The 22308-nt window shown below is 44.0% G+C and overlaps 1 protein-coding gene across 17 annotated transcripts in view; it reads left to right on the top strand.

Annotated features, from left to right (window-relative positions):
* Positions 1–19075, top strand: part of Itpr1 (inositol 1,4,5-trisphosphate receptor type 1) — a 301702-nt gene extending 282627 nt beyond the window's left edge. For all 17 annotated transcript variants that reach the window (XM_078033540.1, XM_078033553.1, XM_078033547.1 and 14 more), the window contains 2 exons: positions 9856–10017; positions 17777–19075. In XM_078033540.1, coding sequence (XP_077889666.1) covers positions 9856–10017; positions 17777–17863 — 249 coding nt within the window. In that variant the 3' untranslated portion in view covers positions 17864–19075. The remainder of the gene's footprint in view (positions 1–9855; positions 10018–17776) is intronic.
* The last annotated feature ends 3233 nt before the right edge of the window (positions 19076–22308 follow it).

Below are 22308 nucleotides of genomic sequence, written 5' to 3'. Positions count from 1 at the left end.
CATCCCCGTGAGCAGGTCTCTCTAGTCACTAAACAGCGTCTGGTCCGTCAGCCTTTAATCCCAGGGCCGACTTTCTCACAGTGGCAGAGGGTTCCCTACTCCGTCTTTTGTCAGGTCGTGGGGTGCTCAGGCATGGCAGAAAGGAGCCAGCATTCCTAGAAAAGAACTTTCCTAAAAGCCTGGCACAGTTGGCATGAGAAAAGCAATATGTGAGTCTTTATGCCTCAAAACATCTCCTGGGTCAGTTTTCCAAGCAACTAAATTCTTTTAGCAAATTAAGTGCCGCTGAACATCTGTGAGGATGCAGTGGGACAGCTGGCCCTGGCACCGTGTTTATCTGATGAGAAGACAGTGCATTAACAAGGGCAGGGGATCAAAATGGGAACTGAGCACCTACACGACACTCCTTTCTGTTTGAAAGCAGAACTGGCCAAAGTCTTGCCCTTTTCGTGACCCGAGAGGGAGCCTGGTGCTGTAAAAATCTGCAGGCTGGCACTATGCACGGTGGGGACATGGCTTTGCCGAGAGGGGTAGTCCAGGAGACCCACAGGGGGGGAAAAGAGACTCAGAGTTCATGGATCGTGATGAGATGGGAGTGGGGCCCTGGATGTCAGAGGGAAAGGTTGGCGACAGTGGTGGCCACTGTCAGGAAGGGAACATGAAACTTGGCACCACCGTCCTGAGGGGTCTCAGTTCAAGGAAGTTAGAAATCAGGGTCCCTGCCAGATGGTGTAACGTTCAGGGGAGAGGAGGGCGAGCCCTGCAGGCCATGTGCCTCACTCTCTAGACGTTCCCATGCCCCGGGTGGCACCTCCTCTGTGCTTTGTCAGGCAGGCAGGTCATGGCAGTTGGTAATGTGACGCTGACTCCTTTGCTTCATGCAGATGAAGGGGTTTTGGACTTTTATTCTAGAATTCTAGTGAGGATGCTGGGGGGGGGCAGGTGTTTAGTTCTGGGGCTGTGAATCTGGATGTTCGGGTGTTGGCAAGTGCTGTATCAACAGCTTCGTTACTAACCTAGGAGGCCATGAGCCTTGGTTGAAATGTCATCTGGGCTCCGAGAGCCATGTGTGGCCCCCTGTGCCGCCCTCTAAATATGATTCTCAGAATGCCTGCTGGAGTTAGCTGACACCACAGCAGTGCAGGACTATCACAGGAGAGAGAGATGGAGAGCAACTTGGCATCCGCTTCACTGTGGCTGGAAAGAGCATGTCAGCATCCTTGGAGCTGCCTCCCCGCCAGCCAGACCCTCGCCCCACCCTCTTCACTTGAGCTGGGGTTCCTGCCGGTGGCAGCTACACAGAGCAGTTGCTGAGCTTAACTGTCCCCACCCAGCCTCGTAATATGTCCTACCCTCTAGTCCAGAGGGGATGCAGTCGCCTCACTCTCCACACTGAATACCTTTCTTTTTATCTGAAGCACTTAGCACCTGACCCCAGCTCTCCCAGGCATTGACATGCGGCTTATAACCGTGACAGGAGCAGAAGCACAAAGCATTAAGGCAGAGCACAAAGGGCCAGGTTACTGGTCAGGGGCCTGTGCACAGCAAGGGTTAGGTCTGGCAATAGAAAAGAATTGGTTTCTCCCCATTGATTGTTTCATCCAAGGATATGAGTGGGAACGCAGGTTCGCCCGCGTCTGTCTGTAAATGCATACACAACATGCACTTTCCTCAACTTGGCAGGTTTGATAACTCTCAAAATGCCGTTTTTTTTTTTTTTTTTTTGCCTCCATACCTTGAGGCTTCCTCTACTGCAAACTCGGAGTTGTCCCACTGGCCCCTTAGATTCCAGACATCCTAACTAACTACTTTTACTGCCTACATTTCCTTTTTATTCTAAAATTGACTTTGACAGAGCTAGACCGCAGGGTCCTCTGCTACTGAGAGGTTTGCATCCATAAAAATACTTCATTTGGGAAAATGTTCTGAATTTCACTGTCTTTATCAAGTACATAGAATTTTTACAGAATTCTGAATCTCTTTGAAATGAAGCCTCCTAGCATGCCCCTGGGAACGTGAGAAGGACAGACAGACTTGAGCTTTCTTTCACCTTACATAGACCTTCGTGCTTCCATGGGTCCAGTGAGGAAGTTGAACCAAAGAGGCTGTAGTCCCCATTTGAGCTCTGAAATTCCATGATGCAACTTTGAAAGTTGAGTCAAGAGTTCCTGAAGTACCACAGAGGGCAGCACAGGCCTCAGGGTTTGTAACTGGAACAAGGTATCCAGAAGGAGAAGGTAGACCTGGGTGACCTGGTAAATACTGTGGTCAGAATGCACAGGGGAGATTAGGAAATGGGGGATTTGAAGAAATGGTCCCTGGAGGATAATCTCTGTCACCCTTAGGAGATAGCATAGCATGGCCTTACTTGGCAAACCACTCTCAGGGCAGCAGACAGCTGCTTTGATTCCTTATGAAGTCCTGTGGACGGTGATCAAGATCACACCTGCCTAGCACTTGTTTCTCAGTGTGTCCAGCAGGGCTGACCTTGAGTAAAACCATTGCAGTCCTGAGTTGTCCCATCTATGAACCCATCAGATGCAAGGCTCTGTCCTGTGGAACAACTTGTTAGTGAGGCTCGTGACAGGTTTATCTTTGAAGGTACACAAAGATAAGCAAAGTGCGTTCCCCTGAAATAAGAGCAAAGAACTTCAGAAAGCTGTGTAGGTGGGCTTAAAAACTGTATTTTGTACCAAATTAATAAGAGCAAGATTAGAAACTAATGGAAACCAGAAAAGAATAGGAGAAAACCAATGAAGATTGCTAAAATCCCCCATCTCACCACTGAGAATGTTCTGGTAAGTTTCTTAGTTAATTGAGAAGGCCGGGAAGTTGCACAAATGGAATCTCCAGGGCCAGCTGGGACGCTGACTAGGGAGGGTCGAGTCAGCCTGGTTGTTGTTAGGCATCTCCAACGGGCTAGCCCTGCCCTCCACCTCCTCCTCTGTGAGTTCTGGTTTCCTTACATGGCAGCCCCAGGTGCCTAGGACCCAGCTGTGCCCCCACGAAAGGTGGTGAGCCCTGCCTTTTCACTGCCCAGGGGATAGTGCACCTGTGGCCCCAGAATGACTTCAAAGAATGATTTTGCAGCTGGCTCTTCTGGGGATTTCATCAGAAGTGGGTGTGGCTCTCCCTGCTGGCAGGAGCTTGTCTTTGTTACTCTCTGTCGTCCAAGAACAGCTATTAACCGAGTCTGGGAAGGGTAATTGGTCATTAGTGCCTAACTGAAGATTATATAACGTGGCCTGTTTTGGTAATGTCATTCAGAGCTCAAAACAGAACTGTACCTCACCTTGTGAACACCCTGGACAGCCTTTCTGGGGCTTAGTTAGTAAAAGAGAAATTGGGGTCTCTGAAAGCCCAGAGATAGAAGCTGCACAGAAGAGAAGCATTGAAACTCGAGTTCATACCTGGAGTGCAATGCTCCCTCGATGCTGGCTTTGTGACCATGGGCTGGGGACATTATTGATTGACGCTTTTGCACAGTGCTTTCCAGGTTATGGGACACAGCCCTGTGATCTCAGTGCAGTAGCTGGTGATCGCTTTCAAAAAACAAAACCAAAAACCCAGGAGCTAAATGAGCTGACACTTTAACTCTCTGGTACACACTTGGAAGAACCACACCTCAGACTCCCCTTGGCTTCTAGAAATTTCAGGCACTAATCCCTATCCTGTCACAGGCTGCTGTAGAAATATAGGGACTGTGTGACAGAGTATCCCTATCTTTCTGGTACCTGAATTTGGGGGTAGACAAAAAATCCCCAGGTGTGAAACCTTTCTTAATAGACTTTCAGAATAACAGAAGGATGAAAAAGGAAGTACAGATTTCCCATATGCCTCCTTCTCTTTCTACTCGCCCCCCACCCCATTTCCCTGATTATTAACATTTCACATCCCTGTGGTATACATTGCTAGGCCAGAATTCTGCACTGTTTTATTTACTGTTTTGGTACTGATGATTGAACTTAGGGGTGTTCAACCAGTGAGCTACATCCCTAGTCTTTTTTTGAGACAGGGTCCTGCTGAGGCCGAAGTTCCAAGTTGCAATCCTCCTGCCCCAGCCCCTGCAGTCTCTGGGATTACAGCTCACTGCAAATCTAGAGGTTTTCATTCGGTCTCACTCTTGGTGATACACAGGCTACAAATGTGTGATGACATGTTCCCACCATCAGGGCATCACACAGAATAGTTACAGTGTGCTGAAAAGGCCTCCATGCCTCACCTAGTCGCCCCTCACTATCTTGATGTGCCCAGAGCTGGGATCTATTTTTTCATGGATTAATTTTATTCTTTGAGCATAGAGATCAACCCTAGTTTGTTACTGAGAGTGGTAGATTGTGGCTTTTTCTTTTACTGTGATCTTAGAAAAATGAGCGATAACTGGTAATTATTTCAGTGGAAATAACAATCCTAACTCACCAAAGGGGCTTTAAATGTACCCAGTGTTCTGTATTCCTGTCTTTGTGAAGTTCAGCCCTGTCTTCAGCCGCCCCCCAGGGATCCTCTGAGTGGGGAGACTGAACCTATTTCCACCCCCCCCTCCAGTCATTCCTATCCCTCTTCCTGTTTGTAAGGTAGGCAGAAATGCAGCTGCCACCTCCGTTGAAAAGACAGTCTTTCTTCTAGAATCTTCCCAGAGGGGCTTCTCAGGAGTAAAGAAGCAACTTCTCTCTTTTCCTAGAAACCATCTTCCTTCCATGACCCTTTCATCATCAAGCCCCCACCCCCAAAAACACCTCATTCTCTCATCTGGCTAGAGAAGAACAAAGCGTACAACCATTAGTGTTCCCCTGTCCAGTTGGCCTACGGAGGTGAGGGATTCTCAGGAGTCTTTCTTAGAATAGCCTCTCAGTTGAACCTGGAAAGGGGGAAAAACAAAAAACTTCTCAGAATGGCAAACAGAGTGCCATTACAGTCCAGCCTCCTCCTCCCTCCTTCCAGTCAAGGACGTTTCGAGAGGCTGGTCAGTGCCACCCCCACGTCCTAAACTTCAGGGTGTGCCTTTGCAGGGACTTTTCCAACTTTACCTAGAAAAGAAGTAACCAGAACCCAGCGCTTGTGGTCAGCCTGCTTCCGGCTGTGGCTTCAGTTAGTCTGTCTGCTCTGACAGAGGAAGCAGTGACAGGAACCGCCCTGGTTGGACCAGGAGGTCCGTGCAGACAGGGCTGCATCACACTGGCATGTGAGATGCCAGCAGTGAGGAGAGGGAGGGGAGCAGAGACGCATGCCACCCACAGACCCTCTCCCAGCCCTGCAGCCACACACACTGGCCCCAAGGTGAATCCCTGTGTAAACAGAGGGAGTTTGTTGAACAGCACTTTCCAAAAAGGCAGTAGAAGCCAGAACAGTGAGACGTGGGATTGTGCAAACATGCTGGACCTTGGGACACCGGCTGGCTGGAGAGCTGTGGGTGACAGGCCTCCCTGGAATGACGGAGCACACAAGCTCACCATGTTGAAAGTCTTAGCTAAAGAGGAAGTCCCTGGATTCGGGCGTTGTCTCTGTTCCTGTGGGAGGCACTGGGAGAGTCTAAATGTTTTCATTGGGGGATTTGGATTCCCTGTGCTCAGGTGGGTCAGGTCAGTGGAGTTTCTCCTCCTGAGCAGGAGGCAAAACCAGCTGGAAAGGGAGAGGACAGCTTGGCTAGAATCACTAATTAATTTAACTACTGGCCACTATTTGATAATTTGAGATTTGACTCAACAGCCCAGGATATTTGTTTAATTAAAATGCTAGGGTTGTGGCTCAGAGGTAGAGCTCTTGCCTAGCACTTGGGAGGCCCCGAGTTCGATCTTCAGCACCACACAAAAATAATAAAATAGAGGTATTGTGTCCAACTACAACTAAAAAGATATAGATATGTATAAAAAATAGTGGCAACATACGGGATCTACCCACTTCTGTGTGTGCTGTCCAGGGCGTACCATTCCCTGCAGACTGGGATATTGGAGGGGTCCCACCCACCCCAGCTTTTCATAAGGAGGCCTTGGAGAGGAGCCTGAAGCAGAGGGCTGGTAAATAACTAGACCAGGAAACTCCTTTCCTACCTTTGCATTGAAGGTATGCTGGGAAATGGAAGAGAGGGTTATCCCTCATATGTGGTTTCCAGCAAGCACAGCCTCCCTGTGAAGGGGTGGATTTTGAAGTTTGATTCAGTTGCAAGGCATTTTTTGAATTGGATATAAAAATATGTTCAATCATCTGCCATCAACTAAAATGGACACTCTAGAAAGATGTGTTTTTTCTGCATGTGCTTTTATGGGCAGTGCCTTCATGCCCCAGGATTATAGGTATCCTCGGACAAAAGCACAAATCAAGTAAAAAATAAATGAATAAATAAAAATCACAGGATCTGAGAGCCTCTGCTTCAACAATGAGGTGAGTGGCAGTCATCCTCGTGCCAGGGTCCCCACCTCACTCCCAGAACACCTGTAGGCACTCAGGCCTTGGTGCCAGCTAGGGAGCTCCTTCGACTCAAGATGTTTGCAGGGCAGAGACCCCATCTTTCCTGTCTGTACTTCCTCATGCTCTCAGGCCTGGGCTGGGCACAGAAATTGTGCAAGTTCCCTAAACAGCTCTTAAATGGAGGAAGTCTGTGCACTTTGCACCAATTTGTTTAAACACCTTTCTAAAGTTCTTCCTGGGGCCAGGGAACCACATACACTGTGAAAGCAGGTAGGAATCTGCCACAGAACAATTCTCATTTTCATCTGTCATTGTCTGGTCACTTGTCATTAGGAGATGTTACTCCCTGAGCTTTCGCTGTGTGCAGACTTGTGCACGGATCTTCCAGAGACTTTTGAAGATGACTCTGGAAATCTTCACTTTCTATTTTTCTAGAGGGTTTGCTAAGCAAATGCACCCAGGAGAGGTCAGAATCACTTGCACCTCCGTGCTCAGTCAGCTAAAGTCCTGGCTGTTCCCTGAAATGGCAGCCACACGTGTGACTGGCTTCCTACTGCTCTCTGCTGTATCCTCAGCATAGAGCAGTGGGCTCCTGAAGCGCTTGTTGAGTTTGCCAGAAGTATTTTTTTTTAAATACTTTCCAGTGTTTACACTTTTTATTCGAATTCATGTAACTATCAAATATCTGACCCCCCCCAAAAAAAAGTACTCAGTTGGAGCAGTCTATGATTTCTATGCACTAGATAATTTTCAGGATCTGCTTTGAAAAATAGCTATTGGTTTCTTGCTGCCACCTACCCCTACCCTCCCCAGCCCTTGACAAACTACTCTTTCAGAGCCTCGTATTTCCGCATCTTTACTTACAGTAGTGGGACTGGTGATCTCTTAAGTTCCCTCCTGGCAGTACATTTTGTCACATCCCAGTTGATGGCCTAACCATGGGCTCCCCCCTTTGACAAGGCAAGTGAGACTTTTGTCTCCTCCTCTGGAATTAGTAGCAGTCACTGGGGTGTCCAGGACCTCTGATGCCTGGGTTGGGCTCCTGGCTCCTTCAGGTGGGTGCTCCCCATCTCCACTCCACAGCTGGCCCGGGGGGGCGGGGAGAGCTCTTCTGAAAAGGTAGCTCCATTCCTCCAAGTTGCACCAATATTGAATGTGGGCTGTTTCCTTGGTGGGAAAATGGGGCTATCAGATCTGTAGGGTGGACACTGGGGCAGTGAATCTAATTAGTGATGGCCACACCGGGGAAACTGATTACCAGTGGAGAAACACTTATGTTTTTAAGATGGTAGCTTAAAAAATGTTATTTTGTGAAATGATCCTTTGCCTGTTACTCTGTGGTGGGAAATGAACAGAGGGGTACGTGAAGGCACTTCTGAATGAAGTGCTTATCTCAAAGTCTGGGAAGGCAGAGATCATCTCTTTCCTCCCCTGCAGTCATTGCAGGCAACTCCAACATGCTGTTTTCACGTCTTATCAAGGGTGCACACAGGACACAGTGTCGCGATTTCCCAAAGGTGGCCCCAGCCCTCATGATGCAGGCGGGCTAGTGAGTTCCTGCCTGCGAGACTCTCCTGATGTCTTGAACAAACACCCTAAAGTAGATGTGCTGCTGTGTGACCAGTGTGCTGTGCCTGTTGTGACATTTTCCAACTAGTTCTTAGATGGTTTCTACCCTGTGAGGTTGCCTTAGGTCATGACACAGTTTAACCATTTCACTTGATTCATAATATTTACATATGCCTCATGGATTTTACTTTTTTTCGGGGGAGGGGTACTGGGGATTTAACCAAGAAATGCTTAACCTCTGAGCCACATCTCCAGTCCTTTCTATTTTTTATTTTGAGACTGGGTCTTGCTAAGTTGAACAGACTAACCTTGAGCGCCTCCTGCCTCAGCCTCCCTAGTTGCTGAGATCATAGACATGCACCACCACACCCAGTTGAAGCCTTCTGTGTATAACAGAGGTTGGCAAACTCTGTCCAGCAGACCGAACACAGCCACACCATCCACTTATATATGGTCTGTGGTTGTTTGGGGACTACAATACAGAGTAGTTGTAACAGAGACCATGTGGTCCACAAAGCCAGGAACATTGACTGTCAACATTCTCATATTAAAAAAAAAAAAAAATGTTCCTGACCCCTGGTGTACACAAAGCAGAGATAACATGTTTATTGTGCGTGTTTGGGGAGGTAGAAGCATGATTACTTCTGGAATGAGTCAGCTTTCTTCCTCCGGCTGATTGAGCTGCTCTTTTGCTCATACCTGCCTCTCTGTATAGAGCCTAGGTATGAAGAAAGCTGTGAAGGAGAAGGCATATATCGTGGGAGGAAGTGAGGCCAGAAGAGAGGAAACCCATCCTGCTAACCAGCAGTGAGAAACACTGTGCCCTCGGGGAAGGAGGCTGAACGGTCACTCTGCCTCCTACAGTGGACAGCTCCCATTAAGCTTTTCAGCATGGGAAGAACAGGAAACCAGTAGGGTGGTGTCCATAAGCTCTGAAACTGGGAAAATGATTGGGGAGCCCCCAGGCCTTGTTTTCAGCCTCTTCAACAATCCCCTTACCAGGCACATTATATTGCACTATTCTGTTGAAATGCCAGAACCCGTGGGCTCTTAAAATATGCAGCATAGGGGGTTGAGGGTATAGCTCAGCTCATGCTTGCCTAGCATGTGTGAGACCCTGGGTTCAATCCTCAGTACTACGTAAAAAAAAATTTAAGTTTTAAGAATATGCAGCATAGTATGAGCTACCTAGAGTAGGCAAGTTCAGATTATAAAATGGAGGCTGCCATCAGTGGTTTGGGATTTCAGTTGGGAAGATTGAAAAATGTTCTGGTTTCCAGGTACGGTGGTGCATATCTGTAACCCCAGCAATTCCAGAGGCTGAAGCAGGAGGATGGCAAGGTGGAAGCCAGCCTCACCAATTTAGCAACGCCCTGCTTCAAAATAAAAAGGACTGGATTGTAGCTCAGTGCTAGAGCACTCCTGGTTCAATCCCTGGTACCACAAAAAAAGAAAAAAAAAATGTTGTGGTGATACTTGCACAGTGGTGTGAATGTACTTCATACCACTGCAAAATTTCAAAAATGGCTAAAGTGTGCTATGCACATTTTACCACAATTTAAAACAGACCTTATCACCAGCCCTATCCTGTGAAAAGACCAGAGCCCCCGCAGCAGTATTCAGAGTTACAGATGAGGACTCTAATTTGGAAACCTTCTTTTCCCCCCCGAGTTAAATGTTAAAACAACTTCCTTTTCTAAGAATTAAGAGGTCCATTATGTTCCTTTAAAAGATCATTACTGAATAGTTAAAAAGCATAATAGCACATTTGTTTCACAAGGGACAGATCACATAGAGACGCCCCCCAAACGGCATGGTACGGCGGCCTTTCTGCCCTTCTACTAACTCCCACTCTTTCTTTTTCCTTCATGTGGATTCTAGGAAAGAAACCTTGACTGGTTCCCCAGGATGAGAGCCATGTCCTTGGTCAGCAGCGATTCCGAAGGAGAACAGAACGAGCTGAGGAACCTGCAGGAGAAGCTGGAATCTACCATGAAGCTTGTCACTAATCTCTCTGGACAGCTGTCAGAATTAAAGGACCAGGTAAAGGAGGGAAACCCCGACTTCCCAACACACACATGCCCCTGAAATGGGACTGGAGGGACAGTTCTGCAGTCGTCATGTTACCATGTTGAAGTACTTAGCCTGAAAGGACTAGGGAGGAGAGAACAGACCTGGCACCATCAAAAGATAAGGCCAGTAGTAGTGGCCACACTACTTTCAGTGCTGCTAAGGACATGGTTTTAATATGAAAAAAAAAAGTCAAAATGCAAACTACTTTACCAAAGTACTGGACAAGAAAAAAAAAAAAATGCCTAGTTCTCTTTGCGGAGACAGAGAATGAAAAGCTCTTTCTTGTTTGGCTACTTAGCCCTCAGATTTCTCAAATCTTCATCCAAGAGATGTAAATTCGGCATCCTGGGATAAACTATAGTCATGGAAAAGCCTGTTTGCCAAATGCTTATGAAGTGGCTGCCAGGAGCGTGATAGAAAGTGACAGAGACATAATCTCAGGTTTCCCAGAGGGTGGGAGTCCACACTGCCCTTCCTGCTCCTATGATAAATGCTTTACCTTTTAAGGTAAGGGGATTTAAACCAAACCCTGTATAACCCCTTAAATTGAACACTCTGTCACCAGGTGATGACCTAGTTATAGGATGGCCTGTGCCCTGCTCCTTAGCAGACTGATCTTGCATTTCTGTAGCTGACAGGGATAATCATGTACAGACAGGTACAGTTCAGCATTTTGTTTCTGAAAGCTTTTTCTGTAGACTAGATGAATTTGGTCCAGGCAACTTGGCCCCGGAGGTAAGTTGCAGGATGCACCCCCTCAGGTGATTGAGTACATAACTGGTGAAGACTTCATCTACCACCAATTCTTCGAGATAAAGCTAAGTTTATTCCTTTTGAAAGTAAATTATTCTCAACTAAGCCCCCCAAATGCCAGCTGGCCTCAAGTTCTTTTTTTTCGTATGTATTCAGATATAAATTTTAAAAAGATGAATAAAGAAAGCAGACCTTATTGATGAAGGCTGCCTACAGCCCTGAGCTTGGTGGCATCCTAAAATGAGTAATACCTGAAGACTAATCAAGATCTAACTAGATTACTTTGTTTATTAACTGTTCGCCCTGCTGTGCAACATTTGACAAATCTTGGCAAGACTGAACCGACATGTGATGCTGCAGCTGCCTCTGTCCTTGCCAGTCCCCAGGGCAATTTCTTAAAGACCCTCCCAAGCTCGAGTTCTCATCCTTTCCCTCTGGAGATAGTTGTGGCTTCAAGAAATTAAATTTAACCAGATGTTTTAAATTAGGTTCCCAAAGAAGCTCACACTGATCTAGGACAGACCAATGAAGGAACTGGCTCACCAGAAAGTCTGGTGACACGCATCATCTGTGTTAGGTGCGTGTGGCACCAGAACTCCAGCTATAGGGATATCCTGTGTCCCACGGCAGCCCAAGTTTGTTCTTGCTCATTCGTGACTAATTCTCATTGTCACACCTGGATGCTCTTCAAGGGCTCATATCTTAATATGAGGAACTAGATGTTTCCAGTTTACTAGAGAGTCTCTTAAAATTTGTCATACAAAACTGCTATATTTTGGGGTTTGCTGTGGTAAAACCAAACAAGCCCTTCCCTCCAGCCTCTCCCAGTCCTTTGGGTTCTGAGAAGCTGCTGCACCGAGGACAACTCAGCAGACGCTTCTGTGCCTGCTTTGCACACCAGTGAGCATGGTGCAAGAGTTGAGCCAAGTCATTTCACCCCAGGAACACAGGAGGCTCTTAGGAAACTTATGCAACTTTAGGGGACACTGCCAGGGTGGGAGCTCCTGACCCCCCAGCGTGGGCTTGTTTTTGTGTTGTGTATGTGTTTGTTTTGATTTGCTTTGTTTTGTTGCTGTACTCCATTTTCTTGTTCACTGTTTAATTTTTTTTTTTTAAAAGAGGCGTAATGTTTCACAAGTTGCATCCTGCCCATTGGTGGAATGGGGGTTGCATTTATTTTACACCCCTGAAACGGGTACAGACTTGGCATTTTTTAAATACAACATAGAATCATTCCTATTAAACTTAAGATTTGACTAAATATAGATGTTAGAACTAGAATGGTTTTATACTGCTTAATCCCAGTGCTTTTTCAATTTTTGGTTTTAAAGCACGCCCCTCCCTGAGAAAGATCGAGATTGAACTATTTTTTTCTTAGAAGATAGCAAAAGCTACAAAGAAACATGAAGAATCAGTAACACATTCTTCAGCACTTTTCACAGGATTGCTCTGCTTAAGTTCTAAGGTGCCCAGAATTGCAGAAAAATTCAGCATAGCTTCTGCAGGGAGGGCACTTGCTTCCTTCAAAATGAACCAGTCAGTGTTTTCTTTCAATTATATGATTTCTAACAAACCTTTAGTGCATTTGCATGTTGAATAGATTTGAATTTTAATGTTGTTATAACAATCAAAATTTCTTAAACCATTTTGCATTTAAAAAGAAATCGCACAGATATGTTGGAGAGCTCCTGGATCTGAAATAATTGTGAGCATTCTTGCCCTCAAAAGGGAAAATTTTTTAATTAAGCCCCAGGAATGATTAACGAACAAGAAACTCTGTAATAGATATTTTCTAAAACAACCATGAAAGAACACCATTCACTGAGAAAAATGTGGGAAAACAGAAGCTGCTTCATCACTTAGATATTTTGTAGATCTTCTGAGCATAATGGGACAAGGGTGGTTTCAATGTGGCTGGCTCTGGTTTTAATCCTTACTGTCCCTGACCTCTTTGGTGGTGGTTTTCTTAAATGACCAACTGGGGGAGGAACTGCTCCTATAGAATATTAGTCCACAGGTGGTTGGTCCTTTTTCTGTTATGCTAAGTAAGTATTAATGATGCATCTCATCTTCAAGTTTCCCCTCCCAAGAGATTCTGAATACTAAATGTGATTCTCTTACATCCTTATTCCAAGGAGGAGAACTAATGTAAGACCTTAATATTTCTTTTTTGCATGTTTCCTTCATAATGCAAAAGAGCCTATATTGAGCAAAGGGTTAACTTTCTAGAAAATGCGTCTGGCTTCCCATAGGACAGTCACCCATCATTGCTAGGAATATAAGAAGTGCTTGGAAATCTGGATCATGTTAGCATGTTACAGCATTTGCATTTTTCATGCAAAAAGGTTATCTTACCAACATTAACTGCTTAAGGAATAATAATTTTTTTAAAAAAGATTAGAGAATATGGTCCCAAGTTGTGGAATGGAGGATTGAACAGACCTTACTGAATGCATTCATGTTCCTTATATTATGCTGGGATCATAAAAGAGGACTAAAACAACGTCTGCCCTCTCGGGTCCCATAATTAGCGAGCGAGATGGAGAAGGAGATGTCTCAGAGTATTGTGTGGTGTGAGGAGCTGAGAAGCAGGTCCCGGGTCCACAGTGAGGCTGAAAGGGAAGAGTTCAGCTTCCATAGCCTTAAGCAGGTGGCTTCTGAGCTGGCAGAGAAACGCAGTAAGGGGCTTCCCAGGAAAAGAACTGGCATGAGCAAAAGCATGACAATGCATGGCACGCTCAGGAATGGCAGAATGTTCTGGTTAATCCACATCACTTCCTCAACCAACATTGCAAACCACAGAGTGATCAGGTACAGGGACACAAAGATGAGAGGTCTAGCCTCTGCCTTCCAGAACCAACAGTCTAAATTGGGAGACAAGGAAGTTCAGCATCAATTATGCTTAAACCTAAGCAGTGTACACTAGAGGTCTGCACAGATCGCTCTGGGAATGAGGCAACAGAGAGATGCCTACGACTGAGCCTAGGGAGAGGACTGGGGTCGAGACCACAGAAACCTAGCCCAGGGTAGGGAGAGGAGCAGACAGTGCTAGGCAGCCACTCCCAGATTCTGAACACCATCATGTACACAGTTCTATTGAATCAATATTTGTATTCAAGAAACGCTTTAGTTCAATGTCTCAGTTTTTCAGGACTGTAAAAAGCAACTCTGACAATATCTCCTGTTTAGAATGATTGAAATAAGGACCCTATTGTAACTTGAAAGCAGCTCTTCAAACACTATAAAGATCTGTTATAGAGCCAGGCATGGTGGTGCACACTTGTAACCCCAGCAACTCAGGAGGATTGAAAGTTCAAAGCCAGTCTCAGCAACTTAGTGAGGCTTACACAACTCACAAAGACCCTGTCTCTAAAAATATATATAAAAGGACTGGGGATGTGGCTCAGTGGTTAAGCACCCTGGCTCAATCCCCAGTACAAAAAAAAAAAAAAAAAAAAAAAGGTTATAAAGCAGACTGGTGTTTTAGTGTCATGGGCGAACCTTCCTCCTGTGCCCATTTGTGCCCTCGGCCTATGTGTGGTTGCATCTGACTTATACAGCTACAGTATTCTTTGCTTCTGATTTAGACTGGAATGAAAAGGGGGAATAAAGAATTCTAAGCTAGTTTATATATTTGTATAGATACCAAGGTCAGCATTGCTTCCACTGCGCATTCTCAACTATGTGGGAACTCTGAGGAGTGTACCTGTATTATAAGTGGGACTTTTCTAAATATGTTCTGATGTTAAAATCTCAACTGTGGTTACTTTAGATGTGAATGTTAATGGATAGCTTTGTTTCAGATGTCCAGAGAGAGAACCCTGTGACGTTAGGCAGAGGATCAACTATTTGCTCTGATATAGGTAACAGATCAGAATGCTGTTATAGTAAGAACTATAGATACATATAGCATGTGTGTGAATAGGCAGAATTGAGAAAATAACAGCCAGAAGCTATGTAAGCCGTGAAGGACTGGGCAAACCTGGATGGTCAGCAGTGTTGGCCCCATTCTTTAGAGGTCAGGTTTACTCCTTAGGGGGCTTTTGCTACAGTTTAGTCTTATATCCCTTCTAATTGTTATTGGATGATAACCACTGACAAGAGGACCAAATGCTTTAGCAATGTCCACTTCCTTCTCTTTCTATCACTTAAGATGGCAGTTAAGTCAATGCTATTGTCATTTATCTAAAAAGCTAATGAGATTGATCAAAACAGGATTAGACATTGTGTGTGCTTGCTGTATACACTAGCTATCAAGAATTTTCTCCCATGCCACCTTTTAGATGAGAAAAAGACTATATGTACCACCAAATACTGGGCTCTTTCAACTTATTCAAGTATAGGAAAATGTACCCAAAGTGATTGTGGCTGATTTTGAAAATTATTAATGAAAAGCTGTTCTAGAACAATGGTTCTCAGAACATATTCCAGGCCAGTGGCGTCTTTGTCCCTTGGGAACTTGTTAGAAATGCAAATTCATGGGCCCCACCTTAGACCTACTACATCAGACTCTGCACACCCTTTGATCTGTGTTCTAACAAAGCCTCTGGGATTGCTCTTGAACTTCAGTATGAGCCACAATTTTCTTTTTTAGGGCAACACAACAATCTTGGATAGATATGTACTTGGTATTTGTAATGATCCGTTAGAGGCTAGTGGCAAATTCTTAGGTAATAACCTCTATCAGTGGGGAGCATTAGGGGTTGGCCAGATGTGATGACTTAGGCAAACCTATGAAAGCTTGAGCAGGACCTCAGGCTGGCAACTTAAGACTCCATAGTGTTTTAGAGGCTGTAAATTTAAGAGAGAGAATGACCAAGTAATTGAGGAGTCAAGGAGCACCGATTTAACAACCGGGAGGTAAACATGTATACATAAAAGAAAGCTTATCTCTAGTACCAATAATTATGGAAAGAAAAATGACAGAAAAAAAGAGCTCAGCAGCTTTAAATAGAAACTTCAGAAAAGTATTTTTCGTAGGGGATGAGCCGATCAGGCTTACTAAATCCATCTGAATGCTTGGGATTATCCACTTAAGGGTTATTGGATTCCCTCTCAGGATTACCTGTCTAGGGCATAGTTGGCAGGGAGGGACTCCGAGCTAAATATCTGAGGGATCAGGCAGTGAAAGGATTGAATGGCTGGTGTTTGAATTCAATGGGGAATAGTATTCCTTGTGCACGCAAAGCTGTCCTTAACCTAGCAGAACCAGTGAATGTAGTATAGTGGGTGACACTTCTCTTCAAGAGTTGTCACTCACCCAAGGAAACTTTAGAGGCATCTGAAACATCCTCATTCAGTACCCTACAAAAAGCTTCTATTGAAAGCTTCCTTTTGGAAAAGTCTATTATAATTTAGATAAGATTTACCAGGAGAGAAAGCATTTCCACAAGAGCCTAAAAATAATTACTTGGGAAGATAACTGATGTTCTAAAAAAGAAAAAAAAAATAACCATTTCATACTGAAACTAGGATATTTTGTACCAAAAATCAGTTCAAGTAAAAACTAAGATTTAAGACAGGCATGGTGGCCATGCCTGTAATTCCATTGACTTGGGAGGCTGAGGCAGGAAAATCCCAAATTCCAGGCCATTTGCAGCAACTTACCAAGACCCTGTCTCCAAATAAAACAAAAAGGGCTGGAGATGTAGCTCAGTGGCAAGGCACACCTGGGTTCAACCCCTAATACTGAAAAAAATGACAAAGACCGACTTATTTTTGAGACAGGGTCTCACTAAGTTGCTGCTGGCCTCCAACTTGCAATCTTCCTGCCTCAGCCTTCCAAGTAGCTGAGGTTACAGGTGGGCACCACACACCTGACTTATCCTAGGTTATCTGCCTCCATCCTCCTATGAGATAGAAATGACCTGGAAATGTGAAAAAAAAAACCAAAGAAACAGTTCTGGTTCCAAAGCCTCTATGCTCTTTTTACTCCTGTCCAGTTTTAGGAAACCAGAAAGCTTAGAGTAGGACCTTAAGCCACTTGCATACAACAATTTTTTTTTAAAAAAGGCTCTAGGAAATAAATATTAAAAAAATTCTGTCTTTAATATGTATTTTTTAATTTTCGGTGGATACAACATCTTTATTTGTATGTGGTGCTAAGGATCGAACCCAGCGCTGCGCACATGCCAGGCAAGCGCGCTACCGCTTGAGCCACATCCCTCCTAGAGCCTTTTAAATCTATAGTCTCAAAACCAGAACTAGCACCAACTGGGTCAAGGAAAAAGATCAGAATTCAGAAGATTAAGTATACCCTATCTATTCCCGAGACTGTGCCCCATCCTCAGGAGCATTTCAGAGTGGAACCCTCCCTTTTTGCTTTGGGTTGCGCAAGCCTTTTTTCATTGGAGCCTGGCTTAGGAAGTGGTCTCTCCTGGCCTTCAGTTACACTCAGCAGCTGTTGGTGGCCAGGGCCTTCTGGACAGTATTTGGTTATTCTGGATCTCAGGGAGCTGTGAGGACATTTCTCATCTTCCCAGATGACTGTCACTTTTTGTTTTTCCCCCCTCTAACCAACCTCACAAGCATCACTGGGGAGAGGAACCCAGCGAAGAGCGTGGACTTATTCTCTCTCAACCCTGGGATTCTGACCTTGCTGCTTTTCTGGGTCGTATGGCGTGTTGTCACTGTCGTACAGAGCCACCATTTTCCAAAGAGTCCTTCAGTCATTTGGAAATGGGTTTGGGAAACAATCAAGAATCCTATGCTTTTCACGTTTTTTTGTTTCCTTGTGAAACAAGGAGCAAGCTGTACCTGTGACTGTTACCATTGCATGACGAGGTCACAGAATTCCCCATTCTGCCTCGGAAGATTCCCTTTTTGAAGCTGTGTGTTTGATACGGTGACAGTACACTATTTGTAGAAAGTGGGTTTCAGTACAAACCGTAACCACAGAGGTAAATCTATGGTTCAGAATATGATTTGACGTACAGGAAGTGTCTGGGTCTAATGATGAAACTTTTTAACTTTCCAGATGACAGAACAAAGGAAGCAGAAACAAAGAATTGGTCTTCTAGGACATCCGCCTCACATGAATGTCAACCCACAGCAACCAGCATAAGCAAATGAGAGAGGAACTGTGTTGACCTTTTTTAATTATTAGCGTGGGTATGGCTAATTAGTTCTGATTCACCCACTAAGTGACATTTATGCTTAGTATATTTGTAAATAACTCAGTTTTATACTGTATGTATATGATTGCTACTCTAAAGGTTTGGATATATATGTATTGTAACTAGATTTGTTGAACGGCATGATGACATTTCATTTGTGCCAAAAATATTAAAAATGCCTTTTTTGGAAGGACTAAAGAAAGCACCTGATTTGCACTTGAACCAGATTATAGATTTAAAAGCATATGACATGTATTTTGTATTTAAAACTAGAATAGCCAGTATTTATGTTTTTTATAAAACAGTGCAATATGAATTACGCAATCACAATAAGTCTGTAACTCCCCAGTGTCCTACAGGGAGTGCACATCTTTGAAGCTGGTGTGTTAATACTATGTAATAAATGGTTAAATATCAAATGATGCTGCTGCCAAAATTATATTACTAGTGAGTTTCAGGCCCCTGGGCATTTTGTACCATGTAATTATCCTACGGTGAAGCTGTTTGTCATAGCTAGTGGCATCCGTGCCTGACAACGCTCCATGTCTATCAGCTGTTCAGCTGGCGTTCATTTTAAGAAACGCAACTTTAGTTTCAAGAATACTTCTAAATTGATCACTTATTAAACTCTTTCTTTAAATCAGAGGCCACGGTAGATGCTCACTACTGTAGCTTGTGAGGAATGATGTTTTTAAAGGGAACTTTTTACACAACGTTGGGAATCATTGTCATCTCCTGGGTGAGTTTGGATGTCACGGGATAGAGAAACGAGGACTGGATGGTTTCTAGAGTATTAGTCCAAACGGTTTTTCCTTCATCCAAATCAACATGCTCTTGTAGCTAAAATAATTAAAAGTATATACAGCCACATGAAGGTGAAATGGGAACTGGCCCCTTAGAACCCAGAGTTGAACACTGACATGTTATTCTTCTGGAAGAGCCACGTTGTGATTTTCTTTCTGTGTCACATGATTTCTTTTCGGGATGGATGGAAAGTATGAAAGGAAACTTTTATACCTGTTGCCTAGTTTTGTACATGGGTCTCATTTTACTACAGAATCTCTCTGCAAAAATGTTTTAAAAAGAGTTCTGAAATGAGTCAAGTTTGTAAATGCATATATGAAAGTATTTAATAAATGATGCAGAATCATATGAAGTAACTGGTGGCTTTCATTGGGCGTTTCTTTGTGAATTACTTTCTTTAGGACCAACTTCAACCCCAGCTGGTTTGGTTATCAAAATGATTCAAAAATGCTGAGCTAGATGTTAAAAAAAATGACAGTAACTGAGAACCACTGGAACAAGTATTGGGGAGTATGATACCCTATTCCTTTTTTCATCTAGAATGCTGACTGCCAGTCTCACTGTCATGGGTACCCTGATACTCTTTTTTTTTTTTTTAAAGAGAGAGAGAGAGAGAATTTTTAATATTTATTTTTTTTCTTAGTTCTCGGTGGACACAACATCTTTGTTGGTATGTGGTGCTGAGGATCAAACCCGGGTCGCACGCATGCCAGGCGAGCGCGCTACCGCTTGAGGCACATCCCCAGCCCTACCCTGATACTCTTGACAAATCAGGCATGTTCTGTCTCAGAGGCTTTTCCCATGGATTTTTTTTTTTTTTTGCATTTTAAAAAATTCTTTATAATATTGGGATATATTTGTCATGATCACAAAAGCATGAAATATAATTTGCTCTAAGGCAGTCCCAAGCACTGCCCTCGCCCCCCCCCCACTGATCTATCTGTAATTTATTTATAGTTTTTTTTTTTTTATTACTATCCTGTGGGTGTACTTGGTGTTGAACGTCACTGTGGAATACCCACACACGCACATGCAAAGGTTCAGTCAGACACATTCCACTGTTCTTCCCTCTCCCGATCCCTCCTTCCTCCCCCTCAATCCTCTTTGTCTACTTATCTCTCTCCTTTCTTGGAACTGGGGCTCGAATCCAGGGCTTCTTGCGTGCGAGGCAAGCCCTTTCCTCTATTTTGATGAGATTCCCTTTTCACCCTTTTTTCTCTCCTTTCTCTCCCTTCACCCTTAGTTTGGACTTTTGCTGGGGATCTTTCTCTTGGTACCTACCAGGTGTAAGCATCACTAACAGCTGGTTTCGGGCCACCTGGTCAGGGTCCTCCAGTAGAGAGTCTAAAATGTTTTCTTTTTGTTTTGGATGTGAGAGTTGGCTTTGGGGGAAAACAAATGTAGAAAAACTGTTCCTCCTCAAGGCAGTGCTCACGCTGGCTGCTGTTTTTGACACTGATTTTTGCTATACTTTGATAAGTATGAATAATTCCCACCCAACGCTGGGAACTGGATCTGGATGAAGTTACAGCTAAAGGATGACTTTTTATAACCAGTGCTTCTCCTTCATAAATTCGATACAAAATGAATAATTTCTCAGTACAGTCTAATTCTACCAAATTTTTCCATCATAAGACCAGCCCAAAGTAGACGCCTGCTTTTATCTGAACCCAGAAAGGCTTCGGTGCTCAACCCCACGACAGGCACCTGAGCCAGCAAGGACTTGCTCTCCCCAGGGCTTTCTCTTTGATGTCTCCTGCTGCCCAACACAATGTGGCAGCATGTGTGGTTTGTCTCCCAAGCCCCTGCCAGTTCTCTGGAAAGTTCTGCAGTGACATGTCGAGGTGGCAGCTTTTACAGGTTTGTCATGTTTAATTTGAATCCTGTCACTGAAGATACACATCTTCATTTTGTTTGCCAGCTTCAGCAGAAAAATCACTGAAATTGGAATGTCACCCCACCCTGCATGCAGCAAGTCCTGCCCTTGGAGTCAGGGGGTCACCACTGGAGTGACTGCACTCAAAATGGGTCTGAAGGTCAAGGCTATGGCCCTGCTATGCAAATGCCACTCTGCCCATCTTCTCCCTCACCACCTTCCCAACACCTCTCTTGGCTTTCCTAGCCTTTAGAGTCACCTGTCCAGACAGGAGTGTCATCAGACCCAGCATCAAATATGGGGTACAGGACTAACATGCAGGAAAGCCATTTTGCTTCCCTCTATTTGATTTTAAAAGTTTGCCTAGCCAGGTATGGTGGCACACACCTGTAATCCCAGCAACTTGGGAGGCTCAGGAAGGAGTATCACAAGTTCAAGGCCAGCCTCAGCAACTTACTGCAGCCCTAAGCAACTTAGTGAGACCTCATCTCAAAAATAATAAAGGAATGGGTATGTGGCTCCGTGGTCAAGTGCCCCTGGAGTCCAATTTGCAGTACCCAAAACAAAAGTCTGCTGCCACACACCAGCTCACGTTTTAAACATTGTCAGATTTCCTTCTCTAATACCACTGGCTAAAGAGCAGGTCTTAGAAATTCCATTCCATTTAACATTTATGGCGTCTTACCCTTTTCTACTTCTGTTCCTGAAATTGTACAGTTATAAACCTGTTTCCCTCTATAAGGAAAGCTGCCATTCTGGCTATGGTCCTAAATGATATCCCCTCCTGTATGATTTTTCTTAGCTCTATTTTTTCTTAGTTCTATCTTTACTCCTCTCAAACATGCTTGCTTTTGTTTGTTTGTTTGTTTTGTTTTCCTTCCAAGACCATGTTCTTTATTCATTATTCTTCATTTGACATTTTTAAAATTTGGTTGTACTTTCTGAAAACGGACTACTTGATTTTGCTCCAGTAAAACCCACACTTTCACTCTATTTAAATTACTAGTTCCTATCAAATAATAAAGCAAGCTGACTTTATTTGCAAAAGCTGATCAGCAACTCAGTCTTTGCAGCAGCTAACCAAACAAAGCTTTACTAATGGAACACTATCAAGATCTTTTCAATAAGTAATTAACCTGTTTTCAAAAAAATTCAATTCTTGATTTCTGAATTCTTTCCTGTAGATACTTTGGATAAAGCATTAATAGGAAATAGCCTAAAAGTTTCTGATAGTTATTTCAAGTCTAATCAGAAGATCATTAATTAGGAAAATGTATTCCTCTAAAAATATTAGGAGCAGGCCAGGCACAGTGGTGCACACCTGTAATCCCAGTGGCTCAGGAGGCTGAGGCAGGAGGATCACAAGTTTGAGGCCACCCTGGGCAACTTAGCAAGACCCTGTCTCAGAATATAATAAAAAGGCTATTCTTCAATAGTAAAGAACCCCTGAGTTCCATCCTCAAAACCAATATAGAACATAATAACATAGAAAGAAGTTGGATTTTTGCCAAAATGATGTTTTTACAGATTAGGAAAGGGAAAAAATTGTGTTTATTAGAAAACTTTATAATAGAACTCACCTTACATAAGAAAGCATATAGACTCTTATTGGAAGCTTTTGAAAAAAATATGATCTACTAAGCCACATGACACAAATGAAACTTTTTTTTTCTTTTTTTTGGGGGGGGGAGGTAGCTGGGAATTTAACCCTGA

Source organism: Ictidomys tridecemlineatus, chromosome 16, assembly GCF_052094955.1.
Source record: "Ictidomys tridecemlineatus isolate mIctTri1 chromosome 16, mIctTri1.hap1, whole genome shotgun sequence".
NCBI classification, from domain to species: domain Eukaryota; kingdom Metazoa; phylum Chordata; class Mammalia; order Rodentia; family Sciuridae; genus Ictidomys; species Ictidomys tridecemlineatus.
The sequence above is the reverse complement of the archived record's forward strand: the minus strand, read 5'-3'. Positions and strand labels throughout refer to the sequence as shown.